Here is a 24,313-nt window from a genome sequence, read left to right as displayed (position 1 = left end):
AATAAAGTAAAAGTTCATTAAATATATATCTTGTTTTTTTAAGAGAAAGTTAAATATTCTGAGTCATTTGAAGGATGGGAGAAAAGTATGTCCTTTGTTGAATTGTCAAATTTACTGGACAGCATACAAGTGAAATTATTACAGTGATTTTAAATTTCACCAGGATTCTGAAGATAAAACAGGAGAATTTCCAGTTCTGGTCATACAAGTTGACATTTGGGACATAATTCATTGTTTCTGCCCATGGAATTTTCAGGTAAATTTTAGGGGGTAATTTCATAGATTTTCTAGTGGATTAAAAATATGGTTCTAGTTAAGAATTATATAATCTGTGCCATATGTCAGCCTTTAAATTACTTAAGGGGAATTGAAAACTAAAAGTTCCTTTATTTCATCAGTGCCTAGTATATTTCACCTAGTTTGGGCCTGCCAGAATTAGAAGGCATACCAGCAGAGCAGCAAAAAAGGGCCAGTAGAACCAGGAGATTTTAGCCTTCTTTACTGTGAAAAGGTGAACTCAAAGAAGGGATGTGTTCAAAGCCTATAAATCCATTAAAGTTTACAGGAAGATAAATAGGGCATTACAGTTTGAAATCCTATAATGGAACAATGAAACAATTTTGGGCTTAGAAGAAGCAATTGAAATGAAACATTTTACATAGTAAAAGAACATTTACCATGCATATCTTGCTGTAACATATTTTATAGACTGAAAATATGAAACATAAAGCTTTCAGATAAAGGCCACTGATGACAGATGCATAAATAAAGGATTTTTAGAGTACAAACCAAGGCTAATATAAAGCCAACTACATTTTCTTCATGCCATTGATAGAGAGTTTAAATCTGAAACAGTTCAGCAGTTACTGAACAGTTCTTATATGAAAGGTACAGCCTAAGAATGTTGAGCTGAACTATATGGTTTACTATAATACAGCTAAAACTTTTCAGTCATCAGTAAATATATATTGAATGTTAACTATGTATCCTTTTTGTATTGGGTTGGCTTGTTCCACTTTCCCTGTAAACTCAAGAGGAGTGTGTAGATGATTTCTGACCTGAGTTACCATCCACCTCTAACATTAGACAATAGACTCATTATCTTCATTGCATCTTAGACATCTTCTACCATTAACTGATGTAGACACCTGTAGAGCTTCAAAATAGTAAAACACATTTCACAGTTCTTACATCAGCTCCATTGGGACCTTGAGGGCCTCTTGGGCCTGGAGGACCAGGTGGACCCTGTAGGAGACAAGTATTAAGGTTTATGAAGCCAAACCCTACACATTTCTAAAACTTTCATTCTTGTGATTAAGAAAATAAAAAAAAAAAAAGTTTAAACCTGCAAAATCATAGCAAGTGAAGCATATCAAAGTTATATGTTATTCTTGTTGGAAATAACATCATTTTAGCCATTGATTTTTTTACACATAGCTACGGGGAATGTAGGGACTACAGGAAAAACAATTTAATTAGAAAACAAGTCAAGAAGGGTCTACAGTTACTCTCTGGTACACTGTACTCATAATACAACCAGAAATATTCTGTGCTAGAATATGCTATACTATGAAGGGAACATAAAATAGGAACAAGAAATGAGTAGATTTAGAACTCATTAACTCAATAAAAATGATTTTGTTTTTTTCTTTACTTGTATTTTTGTTTTTAGTGTCAATTGTCATGCTCTATATGCTAGAATTGCAAGTAAGAATAACTAGTTTTCCTCCTAAAACAAATCTTCTCTCTCCTGGTTGTGCATTAAAATTACCAGTGGGCACATTTTATAAATTAATGGTGGCAGAGCCCTTATTCTCTAGGCATCTATTAATTTAGTTGTAGTGAATTCCAGGGCATTATTACTTTTTTTAAAGGCCATAGTTTATTCTTTTATTTATTTATTTATTTATTGTTTGCTGTGGTTGAAAAACTTCTCTACTATTAGCTATTGCCATAAGGTCACAGAGAATGAATGTATCAATGATTCCAGGAACCATTGCAATTATGTCTAGAAAAGCACATGCTATTTATCTGATGCTGCTTGGAAGTATGAAGAAATTATTTGAATTAGCAGTGTTTATTATGCATAACTTGTATTTAAGTATTACTGATATGATAAGAATTATTTCAAATAATTTAATGGATCTGTACATGGTACTTGAGGAGAACAAAATCTCACATAGAAAAAATATCAAAATACTTGTGAAAGAAGTAAAAATTGGGGGTAATGTTTACTGAAAGAAAGGTGCAATTATGAAATGTACTCATTATATTTCAATTACCTTGGCTAATTAATTCCTTATCTAAGGCAGTGCTTAATAAACAAATACACATATTTCAAATTTTCAGTTGAGGAATTAATTTTATCTTAGAGCAGAAAAGCAGAATCAATAGATACAAATAATTTCAAGTTACACCATTCTGTTTAAGACGTTATTCCTAATTAAATTAAGAATATGTTTCAAAATATAACAAGTTTTAATACTGTGTTTATATTTGTTAATTATCCAAATCAGGGGTGAATATTATATATTCTTTACCTGCTCTATGTTAATGTCTGAAGTTGAAAACCAAGAGGTAACTATAATATGTACAAATAGAAAAGAAAAATATATAACAATATTCAGGCCAGTGAATGCTGCCTTACATTTACATGATGTAAGTCCAAAGTAACAAAGGAAAAATAGACATTTAAGATGAGACTCTGATGATTGTAGATGGCAATGGGACAGTGGGGAGAAGAATGTCAATCTGGAAAGTGTCATAGCTTTAGGTCTATTCCATGCATATTAATAAACCATAAGAAAGATATTTGTAATGTGGTTATATACAATATCCATTAAACACTGAAAAATAAAATCCTACCATGGGACCAACATCTCCATTTTCACCTTTTTCACCAGGTGGGCCTGGCAGACCCTAAGGAAATAAAACAGTAAAGCAATAAAAGTCACTCACATATTTAAAAAACATAATTTTAGTCATTTCTATTATAATACCAAACATTAAATATAAAGTTAAATAAGATATGTAAATTACTATTCAGAAAATAGAATTTGTTAACATACTTATACTAACAGCGTTGCCTACATATGATAAAAGTCTCATAAATTTACAAGTAAAAATTATGCTTTGTATAATATTACACTGATTTTAGATAAAACAAGTAAATACATAATTTTGTCTGGGAATTTATGGACACCTTATTGTTTCTTATCTATTTTATAACTGATATATAGGACTGACAGGTAAAGATATTGTGAAAAATTTTGTCTCAAATTGTTTTAGACCATCCTATCCAGGTCAGAGTTTTTTGTTTTTTGTATTTTTTAAATTAGTTTCTAGTTTGACAATACTCTTTCAAAAAACAAATATTCCAATACCTTCCAGGGTCATAAATATATTCTGAATTTTGAATCCTGTAATTCCACTTCTGAATCTTAAAAATCTGTAAGGCCATGAAACCGATCAAATCCATTTTCATATATCCAGTCGCTGTAATTGGTCTAGAGAGGTTCTGTGTTACAGCATAATGTCAGAGTACGCTGTGCTCAAATTTCACCTGGTTATGTCTTTTTGGGGAAATTATTTTACTTCCTTTTGATGGCTTATTTGATTTCTCAAACTAGTTCCCCCATAGTTTATATTTCTTCCTTCACATCACGATATTTTGTACAAGCTTGAATTGAATATTAAATAAACACTGTTATAACACTCAGTTATATGCTTATAATCATGAGTACTTTGGGGAATTGGTCTTTTAGGTGTCAGTTTTGTATCTTTCTCAACTAGCAGAGGCCAGGTAAAACCAAGGGTCTTAAAATGTTTGTTGAATGAATCCTAAAAAAGGAAATCAACAGAAAAAGCTGCATACATTAAAATATTTATTGCAAAAAATAGCTATGATAGTGAAAATTCTTGATGGATTCCAAATGCTGAATCATAGTACACCTAGCTAAGTTAATTTTGTTTAAATGGCTTAATGAAATATCATGGAGCTATTTGCTAATACTCTAATATGGATGGTGCTTATGATAAGTAATAAAATCAAATACAAATGAATATGCATGATACAAATTCAAGTTTAAAGTAAGTATGTAATATATGCATGATAATTATTAGGCAGAAATAATAAAAGCAGAAATAGTTTTTTGATATAGTTGGATTATGGATTATTCTCATTTTTATGACCTTTAGTATTATTCACATACATCTTATATACTCTACACATATTTTATCATTAATGTTTGTACAATAGTATTTCAGATGCAATCTATTTGGGAAATAAAAATGCGAATGCTATAAAAGCTCTATAGTTCTACTGGTACTTTAGTAAAATTATTGACTTCCTGGCACTACACTGCAGTGGCTGCAAATTATTTGACCATGATCAAAGTAACAAGTACTTATTACCTGCTGATCAGGCACATGTAAAACAGCTAAAACATGTTTCACAAAGTAATACTTACCCTTTTTGCACAGTGATATTCTTTGATATTTTTGTTTCATTTTAGCTTAACCTGTTCCATTTCATTTTTTTAAAACATAAAATAGTTTTTATGACCTCTCAGTTTGGAAAGACAGTGCTGTACTAAGTGTATTTGTGAAATTTTTCTTTGGATTGATATGGCATATATACATTTTTAAGACAAAACCCTAATTACTGATATATAATGGGCACTATATACCAGGATTTTTTTTCTCTCAAACATCAGTTAGATGCCTAGGAAAAGAACCTACTATGAATATTCTTCTCAAGCAGTTACCATCAGGCTGGTAGTTTCTAGAATTACAAGTGAAGTTCCAGTGAAGAAATAACTAGGCAGTATTTCTCAGGTCTCAGTCTACCTAAATAACAGGGGAGAGACTGCTAACATTTTATATTCCAAGGCCCTCAACATCAGAGATTCTAATTAATTGATAGAGCATAGGACTTCAAATTCTTAAATATGCAAGTAGATTTTGACACAGATAAAATAAAGATACACTTTAAAAGACCATTTCCCTAAGGAGAGTGCATTGCAAATAAACGTATTTAAGCACTTGTAAACATCACATACATTAGCATTCACATTCCTTATCCTTTATGCAGGTTTCCATTTGCTTTTAATATAGAATGAATGCATCTGATTTTGGATTCTGAAACTGAATAGTATTATCTATATTAGATCTAACCTTTCTTTTATTTCAATTACAGGACCAGTTCTGCATTGCTGTTTTTTTCTCTTTTATGCATATGACTATTCCTAATTTTGGTTCAGTAGAAAAAACTGAAATCTTTATTTCTTTTTCATGAAGCTTGATAACAGTTTGAGTTAATTAAGACAGAATGTTCTCATTATTATAATTAATAGGGACATAATGAGTCAAATTCTCTTGTTACAGGGAACTAAACATGCTAAATGACACTCCAGTGTTAATCAGTTTTCATATATCCTAACTTTCTCTTATAGAATAATTTATGCCTGGAAAGATTCTAAGGTTTGTCAACTTAAAATCATTTGTCACCTAAGAGATGTATCAAAAAAATGAACTTAGGCAAATACTCTCATCAGGTATCACTCCTTCATTGGCAGACAAATAGTAAATATTGAGTTAAAAAATCAAGTTATTTAACTCAAATATTAGATGATTATTATTTATATCTATTGTAATTGCTAATATCTATTTTGCCATGAAGACTCAATTAACGGATGCAAATGCAATTGTGAACATGGTAATTACATTAGCATCTTTTCAGATTCTTGATTTACAGTGGTAGCTGTGGGAAAATATAATGAATTTTTTTAATGAACTAATTTCTTGAGTTACCCTCATCAAAGAAAACATTTCTTACTTTGTGGAAATGAAGATAATTTCTTATTGAATATTTTATAAATACAAGCTACAAGCCACCTTCTTTAATCGTAAGAACTAAGTTCTAAAATTACTACAAGCTTATAGGATTCAAAGCAATCAGTTAAGTGAAAACACAGAAAATAAATGGTAATATACCCATTGGCAATCTATTTGTGGGGGGGGGGCAGGGGGAGGGCTCATTCTCATTTTATTTATTTATTTATCTATTTATTTATTTATTTATTTATATTAGAAAAGTTGTAGGTTTACAGAACAATCATGCAGGAAATGAAGGATTCCCATATAACAGTTTAATGTAGGATTCACTGTGTTGTGCTGTTTCATGGGTTTTTAAAAATTCTCATTCTATTTCCATGTATATAACCCATATTTCCTCTTTTAAACACATTCAGATATATGTTTCAGTGGTGTCAATTAGGTTATTGTGAACCTAATAACATTGTGGTTATGCTACAATCACCACCATCTGTTACCAAAACTTTTCCATTATCCCAAATAGAAACTCTATATTCTAAGCCTTAACTCCCTATTTCCGACCCCCACTCTATCCTCTGGTAAATTATATTCTAGATTCTGACTCTTTGAGTTAGCTTATTCTAATTATTTCATATGAGGGACATCATACAATATGTGTCTCTTTGTCTCTGGCTTATTTCTCTCAACATGATGTCTTCTCGGTTCATCCATGTTGTCCCATGAACCAAAACTTCATTCCTTTTTATAGCTGAATATATTCCATTGTATGTAAATATCACAATTTTTAATCAATTTGTCAGTTGATGGACACTTGGGTTGCTTCATTCTTTTGTCAATAATGCTGCTATGAACAGCAGTATGCAAATAACTATTCAAGTCCCTGTTTTCAATTCTTTTGAGTGTATACCTAGAAGTGGAATTGTCAGGTCACATGGTAATTGTATACTTAACTTTCTGAGGAACTTCCAAACTATCTTCCAAAGAGACTGCACCATTTCACATTATCATCAGCAATGAATGGGTATTCCGACTTCTTTACATCCACTCCAACACTTGTTTTCCTCTTTTTTTTTTTTTTTTTTTTTTTTTAATAGCGGCTATTCTTGTGGGTGTGAAATGGCTCTCATGGTGATTTTTGTTTGCAGTTCCCTAATGGCTAATGATGCTGAGCATCTGTTTTCATGTGCTTTTTCTTCTTTGGAGAAATGTCTATTCAAGTCTCTTGCCAAATATTTAATTGGATTGTTTGTCTTCTTTTGTTGTACAGATGATTTATTAGGATATTCTGCATATTAAATCCTTCTCATATGTGTGGTTTCCAAAATTTTCTCCTATTGTGTAGGCTGCCCTTCCAGGTGCAAAAGTCTTTAATTTTGAGGAGATCTCACTTAACTATTTTTTCTTTTGTTGCTTGTGCTTTGGGTATAAAATCTAAAAACCAGTGCCTAACACAAGGTCCTGAAGATGCTTTCCTACATTTTCTTCTAGGAATTTGATAGTTCTGGCTCTCATATTTAGGTCTCTGATGCATTCTGAGTTGATTTTTTAAATGGTGGGAGGTAGGAATTCACAATAATACTCTGCAAATAAAGATGCAGTTTTCCCAGCACTATTTGTTGAAGAAACTATTGTTTCCCAAGTGAGCAATCTTTGTCCCCTTTTCAAAAATCAGTTGACTATAAATGTGCAGGTTGATATCTGAGATCTCAATTCAATTGCATTGGTGGATATATGTCTGCCCTTGTTCCAGGCCATGCTGTTTTGCTACTATGGCTTTGTAATAAGTTTTAAGATAAGGAAGTGAGAGTCCTCCAACTTCATTCTTAGTTTTCAAGTGACTTTGGCTATTTGATGATTGATTTTTACATTTCTGCAAAGAAGGTTGTTGGGATTTTGATTGGGATTGTGTTGAATCTGTAAATTGTTTTGGGTAGAATTGATATCTTAATATTTTGTCTTCTAATCCATGAACACAGAGTGTCCTCCCATTTATTTAGGTTGTCTTTGATTCCTTTTAGCAATATTTTCTAGTTTTCTGCAAACAAGTCCTTTACATGCTTGGTTAAATTTATTCCTAGATATTTGGTTCTTTTAGTTTCTATTTTAAATGGAATTTTTTTCTTGGTTTCATCTTCTGATTGTTCATTACTAGTATACAGAAACACTACTCATTTCTGAGTGTTGATTTTGTACCCCACCAATGTGCTGAATTTATTTATAGCTTTAGGAACTTTGTTATGGATTTTTCAGGATTTTCTGTATGTAGACTCACATCATCTAAAAATAGGGAAAGTTTTACTTTTTCCTTCCAATTTGGGTGCCTTTTATTTCTTTTTCTTGCATAATTGCTTGGCTAAAACTTCAAGTACAATGATGAGTAACAGTGTTGACAGTGAGCATCCTTGTCTTATTTCTGATAATAGAGGGAAATTTTTCAGAATTTGACCATTAAGTATGCTAGCTATGGGTTCCTCATATTTGCCCTTTGTCATGTTGAGGAATTTTCCTCCTATTCCTAGTTTACTAAGTGTTTTTTATCAAGTGGGGCACTGAATTTTGTCAAAGACCTTTTCTGAATAGATTGAGATGATGGCATGTGGTTTGTTTGTTTTTTCCTTCATTCTGTTATGATGGTGTATTACACCAATTGAATTTCTTATGTCAAATCACACTTGCACACCTGGAATAAATCCCAGTTGATTATTTTGTATAACTGTTTTAATGTGCTCTTGAATTCAGTTTGCTAGTATTTTGTTGAGGATTTTTGAATCTCTTTTTATAAGAGACATGGGGCTATAATTTTCTTTTCTTGTGGTATATATGGCTGGCTTTGATGTGAGGGAGATGTTGGCTTCATAGAATGAATTAGGGACTGTTCCCTTCTCTTCAAATTTGTGGAAGAGTTTGAGAAGGATTGGTATTAATTCTTCTTGGCATGTTTGGTAAAATTCCCCTGGGCTTTTCTTTGTTCAGAGGTTTGGTTTTGATTACTGATTTAATCTCCTCCTGGAAGGGGGATCATGCCGGAGACAATTTTCCCAAATCAGTCTTTCTCAACTTAATAAGACTGGTGACTCACAAAGGGACTGCCAGCCAGTTACAAACTGCCCTGGAGCAGGGATGGCGGACCCAGAAGGGTGCCAGGAGCTCCTTCCATGCTCCACAAAGCTGTACTTTCCTGACCTGCCCAGCAAATACTGCCCTTTAACTGTCCTCCACAGCTCTGAGGAATTGTAAGTGTCTTTAAGTCTCCTCTGCTGCTTTTGTCTAGGGTGGCTTGAAACAATGCCCAGCCTCGGAGCTGGGCTCTCATCAATCTGAAGTAGCTAATCAAAAGCAGTGCCCACAGTGATCAGTGATTGCCCTCCCTAACCCCTGGATCTTGGGGAAGTGGATCTTTATGTCCCTCCCTCACATCCAATAGCTATGTCAGGGGCTGGACCTCACAGCTACCTGCTTTGAGTGGAAGATGGATGCTGGTAATTGACACAAGGAGAAAGAGATTTACTGGCATTTACCATAATGCACCAGCCCCCTCCTTCTGCTCTTCCCTGGATACTGTACAGTGTTCTATGGACTCCTGAGTTTTGAAATAGTTGATTCATACCAGTTCCTGCTTTTTAAATAGTTGTTCTGGTGGAGGGACTGATTCCTGGAGTTTCCTGCTCCACCATCTTCCCACCAGCAATCTAGTTTTTTTAAATGCTTTATTGTTTTCAAATATGTCTGCTTCCCACAATATGGATATGTAGTATTCATTATTGCTTATTTACTCTTGTGTAACAAGTGTAAAAGACTTAAAAGAGTTAAACATAATGAATATGTGATTGAAGTTTTTGTACTTTCCATATTTAAAAAGAATTATTTTGAATTAAATGAAAGCAAAAAATTAGACTGTCATGTTCACTGATAGATATCAAGTGTTTATAACAATAACAATTAAAATAAGATAATCTATTATATTATGTTTATAATGCAATTTGCACAAGTGTATATTTAAAAACAAATATTAAAACCAATACTTTCCTGATTTTATTTATAAAAATAAAGTATTATATTTATATAAATGGTTTACAATTGACTTTTCTAAAACTTCAAAAGCTTTTAGCTACAGTGGACCAGATGACTTAATTTAACCATTTCTTAAATTTCAAATGTGACACAAAGAATATCCAAATGATACTCAAATATTATTTAAAATGTAATATTATACACTTCAAGAGGGTCACTAAGTTGGTAAAATAAGCAAGTGGAAGAAGAAAGCCAGATGTTTCCAACATATGTAGGAAGTAGTGAACACCAGGAGAAGGGTGAAAAAAAAAAAATCCCAGCATAGGAGATGTCTGTATGCAATTTTTTTTTTTTTGCCTAACAGTCTAGTTGAAAGTCATATTTGAATAAAAATTTCTTAGCCTATAGTCATTTAATATTTCCTCTTCTGACTGTGCATCACAAAATACCAATTGGTTATTAAATAAAAAATTATTATTTCAAATGAAAAATAATTAAGAAAAAATTGGTGTTTTTGGTAAACTCACTTTTCAGAAATTGGTCAATCCAATATACCTATTTTCAATATATAAAAGAATAAACCAGCTATATTTTTATAATTATTTTCTCAAAAATAAATTATCTCTATTTTTGGTATGTTTGCAACTTTTTCCAAAATATTTCAATGACAATATCTCATTTTTACTTTAGATTTTGCCAAAAATATGTTGTGCCTGAAAATATTGGTCTTAAGCAATTAACTGGCAATTTATAGAATTTTAGTGAAGGATTATTTTCTGTTTTCTGAATTAAGCTACAATTTTTGTTATTGTTATATAATCATACATCTCTGAATGAATGAGAATGGCATATCAAGCAAAATGTTATTTACAATGACTAAGTTACCTAAGTAATTTCTGTTACAACATTGCAATAATTTAAATCTTGTGTTTCCAAATAATTAATCAGAAGAAAATAGACTATCATCTTTTTATTTCTGTGAATGGGATTATAAAAATGCATGCTTATAGCATCTAACATAATTTGTATTTTGACTAAATGATGGGGCAGATTTGGGAGGGGGGGAGGTAAAGGAAGACACATGATTTTTTAAAACACATTGCAATTTTAAAATAAACTATTCTAAGTGATCAATTTATTGTTAATTCATGTTTTTACTTTACCTATTGTTTAACATTTGCTGTTGGCATTTGTTGTTGGAAGTTGTGGTTGGCAGTTTATTTTTTCTTGAAATGCTTTTCAGCTTTTTGATGAAAATGCTTTTCCCTTTTCCTGCTATGGCACCTTATTTTTCAGATTTAAATAAGCTTTTTTTTTTTTTTTTTTTTAATTAGTTCGTTTGTCAAAAAGAGGGAATGAAAGACTGATACCAGGAATGACACATCTTCAGAGGAATTACCATTGCTAAAAAGCAGTGGAAGTTCAGATTTACATTTAAGCAAAACAATCATTACAGGAAACATTGTACCCAAGACCCTACACAGAAAAATGGAAAGAGCTTTGTTTTGCATCTACCAGAAAACCGAGTGTGGAGAAGTAGGTAGAAAAAACAGAGTAAACAATGCAGAGCTTCCTACCTGAAGACCTATGGGACCAGGAGGTCCAGGGAAACCTCTTGCACCCTCATCACCTTTCTGTCCAAACATCCCCTGCTGTCCTCTGGGACCTGGCTCTCCATCACCTCCCTAGAGAAAAATGGTGAAAGTTATCACAAACTGGAAAAATGATGATTATGCTACAAGTCATTATAACAATGTTGCAATTTCCAATTTAATCATTTCTGGTCAATTTGAAAATCACCAAGTAAAAAGGAAACAAAATTCCATTATCTGCAAATAATCTAGCATTGTTTGTTTTGCTTAATTCTCTGCTTCTAGAATATGGCTGATTTTGATTTTAGCATGTATATCAAGTAATGTAAAAGCTGTGTAATAAGGGAAATATAATGTTCAGAATTTATTATATATTAAGGTTTTTCTCGACCAGTTATTATCCATTCTAAACAAAGCCACAATGCTTTTGTTTGTAAGGATCAGCTTGATTAGCTATATTAGATAATTTAAATTTGATTCCCTGTTAAGCATACAAACAAAACAAATCATTAAACAAAACTGACAGGTTATGTGACAGTTCGTAAATTTAATCAGGGAGGTGTATGGATTTAGATTTGCTGAAAAAAGTGGAATACTTACAGCAATTCCAGGGGCACCAACTGGTCCTTGAAGACCTGGGGGACCAGGAGGTCCCTAGGGCGAGATAAAAATCAGTAATTTTGAAACTGAAGCCAGAAGAGTCTCAGCTACATGAAGCAGAACAATTCCTGATCAAGACCTATTATACAACTCTAAATTTCTTTGGACAAAAAAGGCAGAAGCCTTTTGCATTAAGGACATTTAATCACTATTTATTTCACTCCTTGAGATTCAAACTTGCATATTTGAATTAACGTTCTTGAAAGCACTTTCATCTGTAATACTGTAGATATTTAAAAATGGATTTCCATGCTAAAATAAAGTTGAAGATTCACATTTGAAGAATTTCAAAATAGCAGATATCTTTAATGAGATATGTATGAGTTTGGAACAGTACAAAAAATTAGTCTACAAAATACTTTCTAAATGAACCTTAATGAATCTTAATATGTTGCAGATTCTATACAGACAGAATGCAGTGAGATATGAAAATGAAGAATTTTCTTTATATGTGAACACATGCAAACCCGATGTTGAATATCAAGTATATATACGGAATCCCTTGTTTTGAACAACAGCTTTTCAACAAGCAGTGTGAATTCTACATGCATAATTTTTTCCTATAACTGACTGAAATTTTTACAATAATAACTGATCAGAGATTATAGTATACTCAGGCACTAAAAGATTCAATGGATTATACTGTTCTTTATTATAATCCACCACATGTTAGGAAGAGGGCTTAAAGTAAACTTTATGCAAGTGTGGCCCATGGACCCCAGGGGACCTGAGATCCTTTCAAAGTTTCCACTAGGTCAAAATTATTTTTGTAACAATACATGACATTATTTGCCCTTTACATTATGTGAACATTTGCACTAATGATGCAGAAATACTGGTGAATAAAATTTCTGGCACTGAAGTACTAATCATGCAAGCAGTAACAAATTGTAATAGCATTCATTCATTGTATTTTTCACCACCATGTATTCTCAGTTAAACAAAATGATTGTTTCACATAAGCATGTCTGTGATGAAGCATTAAATTTTATTAATTGCATTAAATCATGACCTTGAGTACATGTCTTTTTAGTGTTCATATGTCAAAATGGAGGGCACATGTAATGCACTTCTGCTGCAAAACTGAAGTACGGTGGTTGTCTCAATAAAAGCACTTGGGTAAGAGTTTATGCTATGAGTTGAACTAGCCAGTTTTTCATGGAACATCATTTTTACTTGAAAGAGTGTCTGTCAGACAAACTGTTACTATTTGGGCTTGGGTATCTGGCAGATATTTTTTAGAAAATTAATGAAGGGAATCTGAGACTTGAAAGAAAAGAAAACACCCAAAGGATTTATTGCCAATGATAAAACTGAAACTTTGAAGCAAAAATTAGAATTTTGGAAAGCTTCTATCTACTACTGTGAGCTTCATAGTTCCCAAACAAGAAATTTTCCAATGATATTGATATTATATAAAGAAAAGTGTCAAAGATTTGAAAATGCCACTTAGCGAACCAATAATTTCTAAATGATCAATGCAAGATGTTACAAAGTTATGTCTGAGAAAAGGATTCGTTCAAAGTTCAAGATAGGACAGTAGAATTTAATGTAATGGTACTAAGAGTTCATTGACTTGATTTCAGATTCTATATTACAACTGTCCTTCAAGAAAAACTACAACTTACTATGTTTCGATGCAGAATCAAAAAATATCCACAGTTATCTGCAAAAGTAATCAAAATGGGCTTCTCATTCCAATTAAATGTTTGAGTGAGCCTGGAGTTTCTTCATGTTTCACCCAAAACAACATATCACAACAGACTGAATTGAGAAGCAGATATGAGAATTCAGATACGTCTATTAAGCTAGCCACAAAAAAATGTACAACAATGCTACCAACTCAAACTGGATCAAAGATCTCAATATAAAAGACAGCACCATAAAACTCTTAGAAGATAATGTAGGGAAACATACTCAAGGCCTTGTATTAGGTGGCTACTTCCTAGACCTTATATCCAAAGCACAAGCAACAAAAGAAAAAGTAGATAAATGGGAACTCCTCAAGCTTAGAAGTTTCTGTACCTCAAAGGAATTTGTCAAAAAGGTGAAGAGGCAGATAACTCAATGGGAAAAAAATTTTGGAAACCATATATCTGACAAAAGACTGATATCTTGCATATATAAAGAAATCCTACAACTCAATGACAATAGTACAGACAACCCAATTATAAAATAGGCAAAAGATATGAAAAGACAGTTCTCTGAAGAGGAAATACAAATGGCCAAGAAACACATGAAAAAATGTTCAGCTTCACTAGCTATTAGAGAGATGCAAATTAAGACCACAATGAGATACCATCTCACACCAACTAGAATGGCTGCCATTAAACAAACAGGAAACTACAAATGCTGGAGGGGATGTGGAGAAATTGGAACTCTTATTCATTGTCGGTGGGACTGTATAATGGTTCAGCCACTCTGGAAGACAGTCTGGCAGTTCCTTAGAAAACTAGATATAGAGTTATCCTTCAATCCAGTGATTGCACTTCTCAGAATATACCCAGAAGATCTGAAAGCAGTGACACAAACAGATATCTGCACACCAATTTTCATAGCAGCATTATTCACAATTGCCAAGAGATGGAAACAACTCAAATGTCCTTCAAGAGATGAGTGGATAAACAAAATTGGTATATATACACATGATGGAATACTACATAGCAGTAAAAAGGAACAATGTCGTGAAACATATGACAACATGGTTGAACCTTGAAGACACATTGCTGAGTGAAATAAGCCAGGCACAAAAAGAGAAATCTTGTATGTTATCACTAATGTGAACTCTGAGAAAAATGTAAAATAAATGATTTATATTGTAGAATGTAGGGGACCTAGAGATAGATAGCAACTAGTGAAGGGGGAACGATAATCTAACAAGAACAGATAAGTTATGGAGGGTAAACTTAATGTTTTGGGAATGCTCAGGAATGACTATGGTTTGTTAATTACTGGGGGGTATGGTAGGAACAAGTTCATAGAAATGTTGCTGCATTAGGTTATTTTCTTGGGGTAGAACAGGAATGTTGGAAGTAAAGTAGTTATCTTAGGTTAGTTGTCTTTCTTACTCCCTTGTTTATGGTTTGTTTGAAATTTTTTTTATTGTATGTTTTTTAAAACTTTTTTTGATATGGTTGATTTTAAAAAAAAAGAGTTAATTAAAAAAAATGTAAAGAATATGCAGAGGCCCCTTGAAGAGCTGGTGGAGAATTCAGGGGTGTTGGGCTTCCCCACCTCGATGGATGCTGATATGCTCACAGTCATAGGGGACTGGTGGTTTGATGGCTGAGCCCTCTACCACAGGACTTGCCTTTGGCAAGACTGCTGCTGCAAAGGAGAGACTAGGCATCCCTATAATTGTGCCTAAGGGCCTCCTCCCGAATGCCTCTTTGTTGCTCAGATGTGGAGCTCTCTCTCTAGCTAAGCCAACTTGGCAGATGAAATCACTGCCCTCCCCTATACATGGGATCTGATACCCAGGGGAGTGAATCTCCCTGGCAACATGGAATACGACTCCTGGGGAGGAATCTGGACCCAGCATCGTGGGATGGAGAACATCTTCTTGACCAAAAGGGGGATGTGAAAAGAAATAAAATATGCTTCAGTGGCAGAGAGATACCAAAAAGGAGCTGAGAGGTCACACTGGTAGGCACTCTTACGCACAATATAGACAGCCCTTTTTAAGTTCTAATGAATAGGAATAGCTAGTGGTAAATACCTGAAACTATCAAACTACAACCCAGAACCCATGAATCTTGAAGACAATTGTATAAAAATGTAGCTTATGAGGAGTGACAATGTGATTGGGAAAGCCATATGGACCACACTCCCCATTGTCTAGTTTATGGATGGATGAGTAGAAAATGGGGGAAGGAAAGAAAAAAAAAAAGGACCCAGTGTTCTTTTTTACTTTAATTGTTCTTTTTCACTTTAATTTTATTCTTATTATTTTTGTGTGTGTGGTAATGAAAATGTCAAAAATTAATTTTGGTGTTGAATGTACAACTATATAATGGTACTGCAAACAATTGAATGTATGCTTTGTTTTGTGTGACTGCATGGAATGTGAATATATCTCAATAAAATGAATAAAAAAAAACAAACAATGCTACCACTCCTATCACTAAATATGGGTGGGGGACAAATATAACTATTTTTCATTAACAATGCTATGGTTTTTCATTGGTGTTAATTTTTAATTAATCCATAAATTAATATTATTAATTTCTCAGTTTTAATTTAGATTAGAATCACACATAGACAAAAGCTTTTTGGAGTTCTCAATTAATTTTAGGAGTGTAAAAGGGTTCTGAGACAAAAAAATTAGAAATGCTCACTTAAAGGATAGTCACATGTAATTACAGATTTTAAAGAAGATCTAATTTTTTCACATACAGCTTCTGTTGAATGCATAAAGTTTTCTAATAGGTATTCAATAGCACATACTTATCTTCAAGAAATCTTTTAGTCAACTGAATTTAGAATAGTAATTTACAAAAAATGAAATTAACAAATTTTCAATGAATACTAACTACATCAAACTTACACAGTTCATTTTTTATATACAATTGATTACCATAATTTTAAAGCAAGAATACAGAGAATCATTGTCACTTATTTGCCAAGAATTCATTTTACTGGATAAAAAAGAAATCATGGTGATATCGCCAGTTTGGTGACATAAACAGCTACTGAAAACCTGTCCCCAGAGATTCAAGGAATAAAAAGACAATTTTCACTTGTTCAGAACTCTGAAGGAAGGTATAGACTGGAGAAAGATCCCACAAACACTGAATTGAAGAAAGAGAAAAAATCAGACGAGAGAGAAACCACCCTTCAGAATAGACCCAACAAGATAATCAGATGACCAGATATCAGCAAAAAATCACAAGGCATACTAAATCTCAAGAAGAAATGGCCTAGTCAAAGGAACAAATCAAAAAGTCAGAGGAGATACAGAATTTGGAACAAATAACCAAAGATGTGCAAAGAAACCACCTGAATCAATTCAAAGGAATGAAGGAATATGTGTATGAAGAAATAAAGGATAGTAACAAGACACTAGAAGAGCATAAAGAAGAATTTGAAGGAATATATAAAAATAACATATTATAGAAATATGAGACACTGTAGATGAAACAGTATATACTAGAGACACACAACAGCAGATCTGAAGAGGCAGAAGAAAGAATCAATGAGTTAGAAGACATATCAACTGAATTTAAACAGACAAAAGAAAAATGGGAAAAAAAAAGGAAAAAATTGAGCAGGGTCTCAGGGAATTCATTGACAACACAAAATACAAAAACATATGCATCATGAGTATTTCAGAAGTAGAAGAGAAGGGAAAAGGGCCAGGAAGAATATTCAAAGAAATAATGGCTGAAATTTTCCCTACCCTTATAAATGACATAAATATGCAAATTCAAGAAGCCCAACATACTCCAAACAGAATAGATCCAAATAGACCCACTGCAAGTCACACAGTAATCAGAGTGTCAAATGCCAAAGAGAAGGAGCAAATTCTGAAAGCAGCAAGAGAAAAATGATTCACCACATAAAAGGAAGCCAAATAAGACTAAGTGCTGATTTCTCATCAGACACCATGGAGGCAAGATGGCAGTGGTGATACTGAAAGAAAAAAATTGCAGCCAAGAATTCTCTATCCAGCAAAGTTGTCCTTCAAAAATGAGGGAGAATTTAAAATATTCACAGATAAACAGAAGCTGAGAGGGTTCATTAATAAGAGACTGGCCCTTTGGGAACTTCTAAAGGAAGTGTTGTCTGCTGAAAAGAAAAGACAAGACAGAGAAGTCTGGAGGAGGAAACAGAATTGAAGAGTATTAGTAAGGGCAACTTAAAGGATAAAGAGAGAAAGAAATCAAGAGATCAGACAAAAACCAAATGATAAGACGGTTGAATTAAGAACTGCCTTTAGAATAATAACTTTGAATGTTACAGGGTTAAACTCACCAGTCAAAAGGCACAGATTTGATAGAATGGATTAAAAGAATATCATCCATCTATATGCTGTATACAAGAGACTCGTCTTAGACCTGAAGATATAAATAGGTTGAAAGTGAAAGGATGGAAAATGATATTCTTCTCAAGCAGCAACAAAAAAATAGTTGTACTAGTATCATAAAAAATAGTATTATAAAAAATAGACTTTAAATGAAAAAATGTTATAAGCGATAAAGAAGGACACTATATAATATATAATAAAGGGGGAAAGTTACCAAGAAGAAATAACAATCATAATGCTCCTAATCAAGGAACCCCAAAGTACATGAGGCAAACACCAGATAATTGAAGGAAACAATAGATGACTGTATGAAAATAGTGGGAGATTTGAATACACTACCCTCTTCAATAGATAGAACATCTAAAGAGAGAACCAACAAAGAAACAGAGAAACTAAATAACATGATAAATGAACTACATCTAACCGATATATTTATAGAATATTGCATCCCCGAACAGCAAGATATACATTCTTCTCAAGTGCTCATGGAACATTGTCCAGGATAGATCATATGCTGGGTCACAAAACCAGTCTTGATAAATTTAAAAAGATTGAAATTCTACAAAGCACTTTCTCTGACAATAATAGAATGAAGCTAGAAATCAATAACAAACAGAGGACCAGAAAATAGAGAAATTTATGAAAGTTAAACAACATGCTCTTAAACAATCATAAAGAAGAAACTGCAAGAGAAATCAGGAAATATCTTGAGATGAATGAAAATGAGAACACAACATATCAAAATTTATGGGATTCAGCAAAGGCAGTGCTGAGAAGGAAATTTATAGCCCTAAATGCCTAAATTAAAAAGGAAGAAAGAGCTAAAACCAATGACCTAATGGAAGAACAGGAGAAACTGGGTAAAGAACAAAAACCTAACCCCAAAGCAAGCAGAAGGAAAGAAATAACAAATATTAGGGCAGAAATTATGAAATAGAAAATTAAAAAAAAAATCAGTAAAGAGAATCAATAAAACCAAAAGTTGGTTCTTGGAGAGGACCAATAAAATTGAGAGACCCTTAGCTAGACTGACAAAGATAAAAAGAGAGAAGTGACAAATAAATAAAATAAGAAATGGCCAGGAGCATTACAATGGACCCCAGAGAAATTAAAAAGATCATAAAATGTTACTGTGAACAACTGTATGCTAACAACCTAGGCAACTTAGACAAAATGGATAACTTCCTAGAAACACATGAACAACCTACACTGACTTGAGAAGAAATAGAAGACCTCAGAAAACCAATCATAACTAAAGAGATTGAATCAGTCCTCAACAACCTACCAATGAAGAAATGCCCAGGACCAGATGGATTCACAGGTGAATTTTACCATGCATTCCAAGAAGAATTAATGCAATTCCTGCTCAAATTCTTCCATAAAATTGAAGAAGAGGGAACACTACCTAATTCATTTTATGAAGCCAACATTACACTAACACCAAAGCCAAATAGAAATACTACAAGAAAAGAAAACTTTAGACCAATATCTCTAATGACTATAGATGCAAAGACCCTCCACAAAATACTTGCAAGTCATATTCAACAGCATATTAAAAGAATCATACACCATGATCAAGTGGGATTCATTCCTGGCATGCAAGGGTGGTTCAACATAAGAAAACCAATTAATGTAATTCAACACACTAACAAATCAAAAGGGAAATATCAAATGATCATCTCAATAGATGCTGAAAAAGCATTCAACAAAAGTCAACATCCCTTATTGATAAATACACTTCAAAAGGTAGGAATTGAAGGAAATTTCCTCAATATGATAAAGGGCATATACGAAAAACCCACAGCCAGAACAGTACTCAATGGCGAGAGGCTGAAAGCCTTCCCCCTAAGTTCAGGAACAAGACAAGGATGTCCGCTGTCACCTCTAATATTTAACATTGTGCTAGAAGTTCTAGCCAGAGCAATTCTCCAGGATAAAGATATAAAAGTTATCAAAATTGGAAAGGAAAAAGTAAAACTGTCACTGTTTGCAGATGACAGATTCCTATATTTAGAAAATTCTGAAAAAACGACAGCAACTACTTGAGCTAATGAATAAGTTCAGCAAAGGGGCAGGATACAAGATCAACATGCAAAAGTAAATGGTATGTCTATACACTAGTAATGAGCTATATGAGGAGATAATCAAGAAAAAATTTCCATTTATAATAGCAACTAAAAGAACCAAATATGTAGGAATAAACCTAAAACAGGATGTAAAGGAGTTGTACACACAAAACTACAAAACACTGCTAAGAATATTAGAGAATAGCTGAATAAACGGAAAGATGTTCTGTGTTCATGGATTGGAAGACTAAATGTCATTAAGGTGCCAATTCTACCTGAATTGATCTACAGATTCAATGAAATACCAATACAAATTCCAATAGACTATTTTGCAGAAATGGAAAAGCCAATTATCAATTTTATTTGGAAGGGGAAGTTACTTTGAATAGCTTAAAAACACCTTGAAAAAACAATGAAGTGGGAAGTATCATGTTTTTTTACTTTAAATACTTTATAAAGTCAGAGTGGACAAAATAGCATGGTACTGGCATAAAGATAGGCATATAGATGAATGGAATCAAATTGAAAGTTCATGAATAGACCCTCAGGTCCACTGTCAATTGATTTTTGATAAGGCCCCCAAGCCTACTCACCTGGGACCAAACTGTCTCTTCATAAATGGTGTTGGGAGAATTGGATTTCCATAACCAAAAAGAATGAAAGAGGATCTCTCTCTCACACCCTATACAAAAATTAACTCAAAATGGAAAAAAAACCTAAATATAAACACCAGTACCATAAAATTCCTAGAACAAAACATAGGGAGGCATCTCCAAGACCTAGAGATAAGCAGTAGCTTCTTATGCTTTACACCCAAAGCACAAGCAACACAAGAAAAAAAATGGATAAATGGGAACTCCTCAAAATTGAATACTTCAGTGCTCCCAAGGACTTTGTCAAAAGGGTAAACAGGCTACTGACTAAATGGGTGAAAATATTTGGAAACCACGTATCTGCTAAGGGTTTGATATCTATAATACATAAAGAAATATTATAACTCAGCATTAAAAAAACAACCTAATTTAAAATAAAACACATGAATAGACATTTTTCTGAAGAGGAAATACAGATGACTAAAAAACCAAATGAAAAGATGCGCAGCTTCACTAGATATTAGGGAAATGCAAATCAAAACCACAATGAGATATCATCTCACACCTCTTAGAATGGCCGCTATTAAACAAGCAAGAAAGGACAAGTGTTGGAGAGGAGAGAATTTGGAGAAATAGGAACATTCTTTAACTCCTCATGGAAATGTAAAATGGTACAGCTGCTGTGAATGTTGGTTTGGAGATTCCTTAGGAAGCTAAGTATAGAGTTGCCTTAAGACCCAGCAATCCCACTACTCAGGATTATACCCAGAAGATCTGAAAGCAGGGAGGTGAACAGATATCTGCATATCAATGTTCATAGCAGCATTATTCACAATCACCAAAAGGTGGAAACAACTCATGTCCATCAACAGAGGAATGGACAAAAAAATGTGGCATATACATACGATGGTATATTATTCAGCAGTAAGAAGGAAAGAAGTCCTGAAGCACGTGACAATGTGGATGAACCTCGAGGATATTATGTTAAATGAAATAATCAGAAACAAAAGGACAAATATTGTATGAGCTCAGTGATATGAACTAATTATAATATATAATCTCATAGACACAAAATACAGAATAAAATTTAACAGGATATAGAATGAGGCTAAAGACTGGGGAGCGGTTGCTTAATATGTGCAGAATATTTTACCAGGTTGAACTTAACAGTTTGGATATGTACAGAGGCGGTGGTAGCACATTTTGGGAATAATTAACAGTGCTGAATGGTGTGTGAGTGGGGTGGAAGGGTGAAGTTCAGAGTCACATATGTCACCAGAAGGAAAGTTGGAGGTTAAAACATGGGAATGTATAACACAGTGAATCTTGTGGTGGACAGTGTCCGTGATTAACTGTACAAACATAAAAAAGTTCTTTCATGAATTGGAACAAATGTATGACACTATTACAAGAAGTTAATAATAGAGGAGTATATGGGAAAAAGTACCTATTGCAAACTATGGACTGGAGTTAATAGTAATATTTTAATACTCTTTTTACAATAGTAACTACACCAATACTATGGATCAATTATAGGGGGGGGTAAGGTATATGGGAAGATTTGTGTTTCCTTTTTTATTCTTATTTCTTTTCTGGAGCAATGAAAATGTTTTAAAATTAATCATGGGGTTGTATGGACAATTGTGTGATTATACTGTGAGCCACTGATTGTACACTTTGGATAGTTTCTATAGTGTATGAACAGATCTCAATTAAACTGCATTATAAAAAAGAAATCAGTAGTCCATTCTGGGTTACACACTACAATAATTTGCATGCTGTTTTTGTTTTGATTCTAGATTTTTCTTTTAGTTAGAAATTTTCATCTCATTGTACTTTGCTAGTCATTTAACTTGGGATTCAGTCAATTCCACTAAAACCTCTATCTAAAGTTATGCTTTAAAGGAGTATGGTAATTCTAACACTAATAGCCTCAGAATTATAGGATCATAGGACAGAATCAGAGTAGTTTTTAAGAATCAAATTCCAAGGATGATGTATAACATTCTATTCTAGTTGAAAAAAAAAATGGAGGGAGGAGGCGGGGCAAGATGGTGGAGTGGTGAGGAGCAGAATTTCGTCTCTCCCCTAGAGCAGCTGGCAATTACCCAAGAACTATATGAAACAGTGTTTTCTGGGTCTCCAGTAACCAATCACACATTGGACACAAGTTTGGAATTGGAGGAAAAGCTGAGATAGCAGCGAACATTGCTGACCAAGGAATCTACCTGGAGAGGCCCCAAAGAGGAGAGAGGAGAAGGGAATAGTATCCCTGAGAGACAACTGGAGTTTTGCGGATTGGGAGAGTGGAGGGAGGTCCAGCTCAACTGGCAGTCCTCCTTCTGGGAATTCAGACCCCAGGGGCTGGAATTCAGATTCCGGCTTCAGTCAGCCACGCCCCCAACAGGATCAGAGTCACCAGGAGAACTAAAGTCTCCACACCTCCTTACACTGGTGGGGGAGCTGCGGGCTGGCCAGCGCCACCTGCTGGACAGGAGAGGAAAAGCACCAATTCTAAAGGCCTCATAGGAGGGTCTCATTCTCAGGAAAACTCCATACCCTCCCAATGAGACCTGGGCCTCACTAGACTGGGAAAATCTGACTAGGGTCGACCATATCTGAGGAGACCCACTCACAAAAAGGTTACATAGAGGCAGAGCAAGAAACAGAAAAAACAAGAGGGGAAAAATTCTGATCAACTAAATAGAACCTAAGTTAGAGGTCTAGAATAAGTTGAACTGAATAGCAGAGGCCAGAGAACAAAGCAAACCAACAAGAAAATCACTAGGTAAAACACACAAAACAAGCTCCAAAATAAACTAATCAAGAAAATCAGATGCCTAGACAACTTAAGATAACAAGCCATACCAGGAAACACAAAAACATGGACCAGCCAAAGGAAAAAACTAATAGCTCAGCTGAGACACAGGAGTGGAGGCAACTAATGCTAAATAAATTTGATGAAATGAAGGAAGATATAGCAAAAGAGCTGAAGGATATAAAGAAGACACTGGCTGACCATAAAGAAGAATTCATAAACTTAAAAAAACAAATGGCAGAACTCATGGGAATGAAGGCCACAATGGAGGAGATGAAAAACACAATGGAGGGACACAGCAGTAGATTTGAACAGGCAGAAGAAAGGATCAGTGAACTGGAAGATAGGTCATTCAAATTCATACACACAAAAGAACAGATGGTGAAAAAAATGGAAAAATATGAGCAGGGTCTTAGGGAGCTGAGTGACAACATGAAACACACAAATATACATGTTATGGGTATCCCAGAAGGAGAAGAGAGGGGAAAAGGGGCAGAAAGAGTAATAGAAGACATATTCAGTGAAAATTTCCCAACTCTTATAAAAGACAGAAAATTAGAGATTCAAGAAGTACAACGTACCCCAAATAGAATAGATCCCAATAGACCTACTCCAAGACACTTACTGGTCAGATTGTCCAATGTCAAAGACAAAGAGAGGATTCTGAAAGCAGCAAGAGAAAAGCAATCCATCACATACAAGGGAAAGTCAAT

The 24,313-nt window shown here is 33.8% G+C and overlaps 1 protein-coding gene across 1 annotated transcript in view; it reads right to left on the bottom strand.

Moving 5' to 3' along the window:
- The window catches only part of COL11A1 (collagen type XI alpha 1 chain), a 235,964-nt gene that overhangs the window by 40,737 nt on the left and 170,914 nt on the right, over positions 1 to 24,313 (bottom strand). The window contains exons 45-48 of the mRNA XM_037815603.1: positions 12,039 to 12,092; positions 11,424 to 11,531; positions 2,866 to 2,919; positions 1,192 to 1,245 (exon numbers count right to left, since the gene is read on the bottom strand). Of these exons, the coding sequence (XP_037671531.1) occupies positions 1,192 to 1,245; positions 2,866 to 2,919; positions 11,424 to 11,531; positions 12,039 to 12,092 (270 nt within the window). The remainder of the gene's footprint in view (positions 1 to 1,191; positions 1,246 to 2,865; positions 2,920 to 11,423; positions 11,532 to 12,038; positions 12,093 to 24,313) is intronic.

The sequence above is a fragment of the Choloepus didactylus genome, chromosome 2 (genome assembly GCF_015220235.1).
Source record: "Choloepus didactylus isolate mChoDid1 chromosome 2, mChoDid1.pri, whole genome shotgun sequence".
Classification (NCBI taxonomy): Eukaryota; Metazoa; Chordata; class Mammalia; order Pilosa; family Megalonychidae; genus Choloepus; species Choloepus didactylus.
Note: the sequence above shows the minus strand (reverse complement) of the source record. Positions and strands in the feature narration are given on the sequence as shown.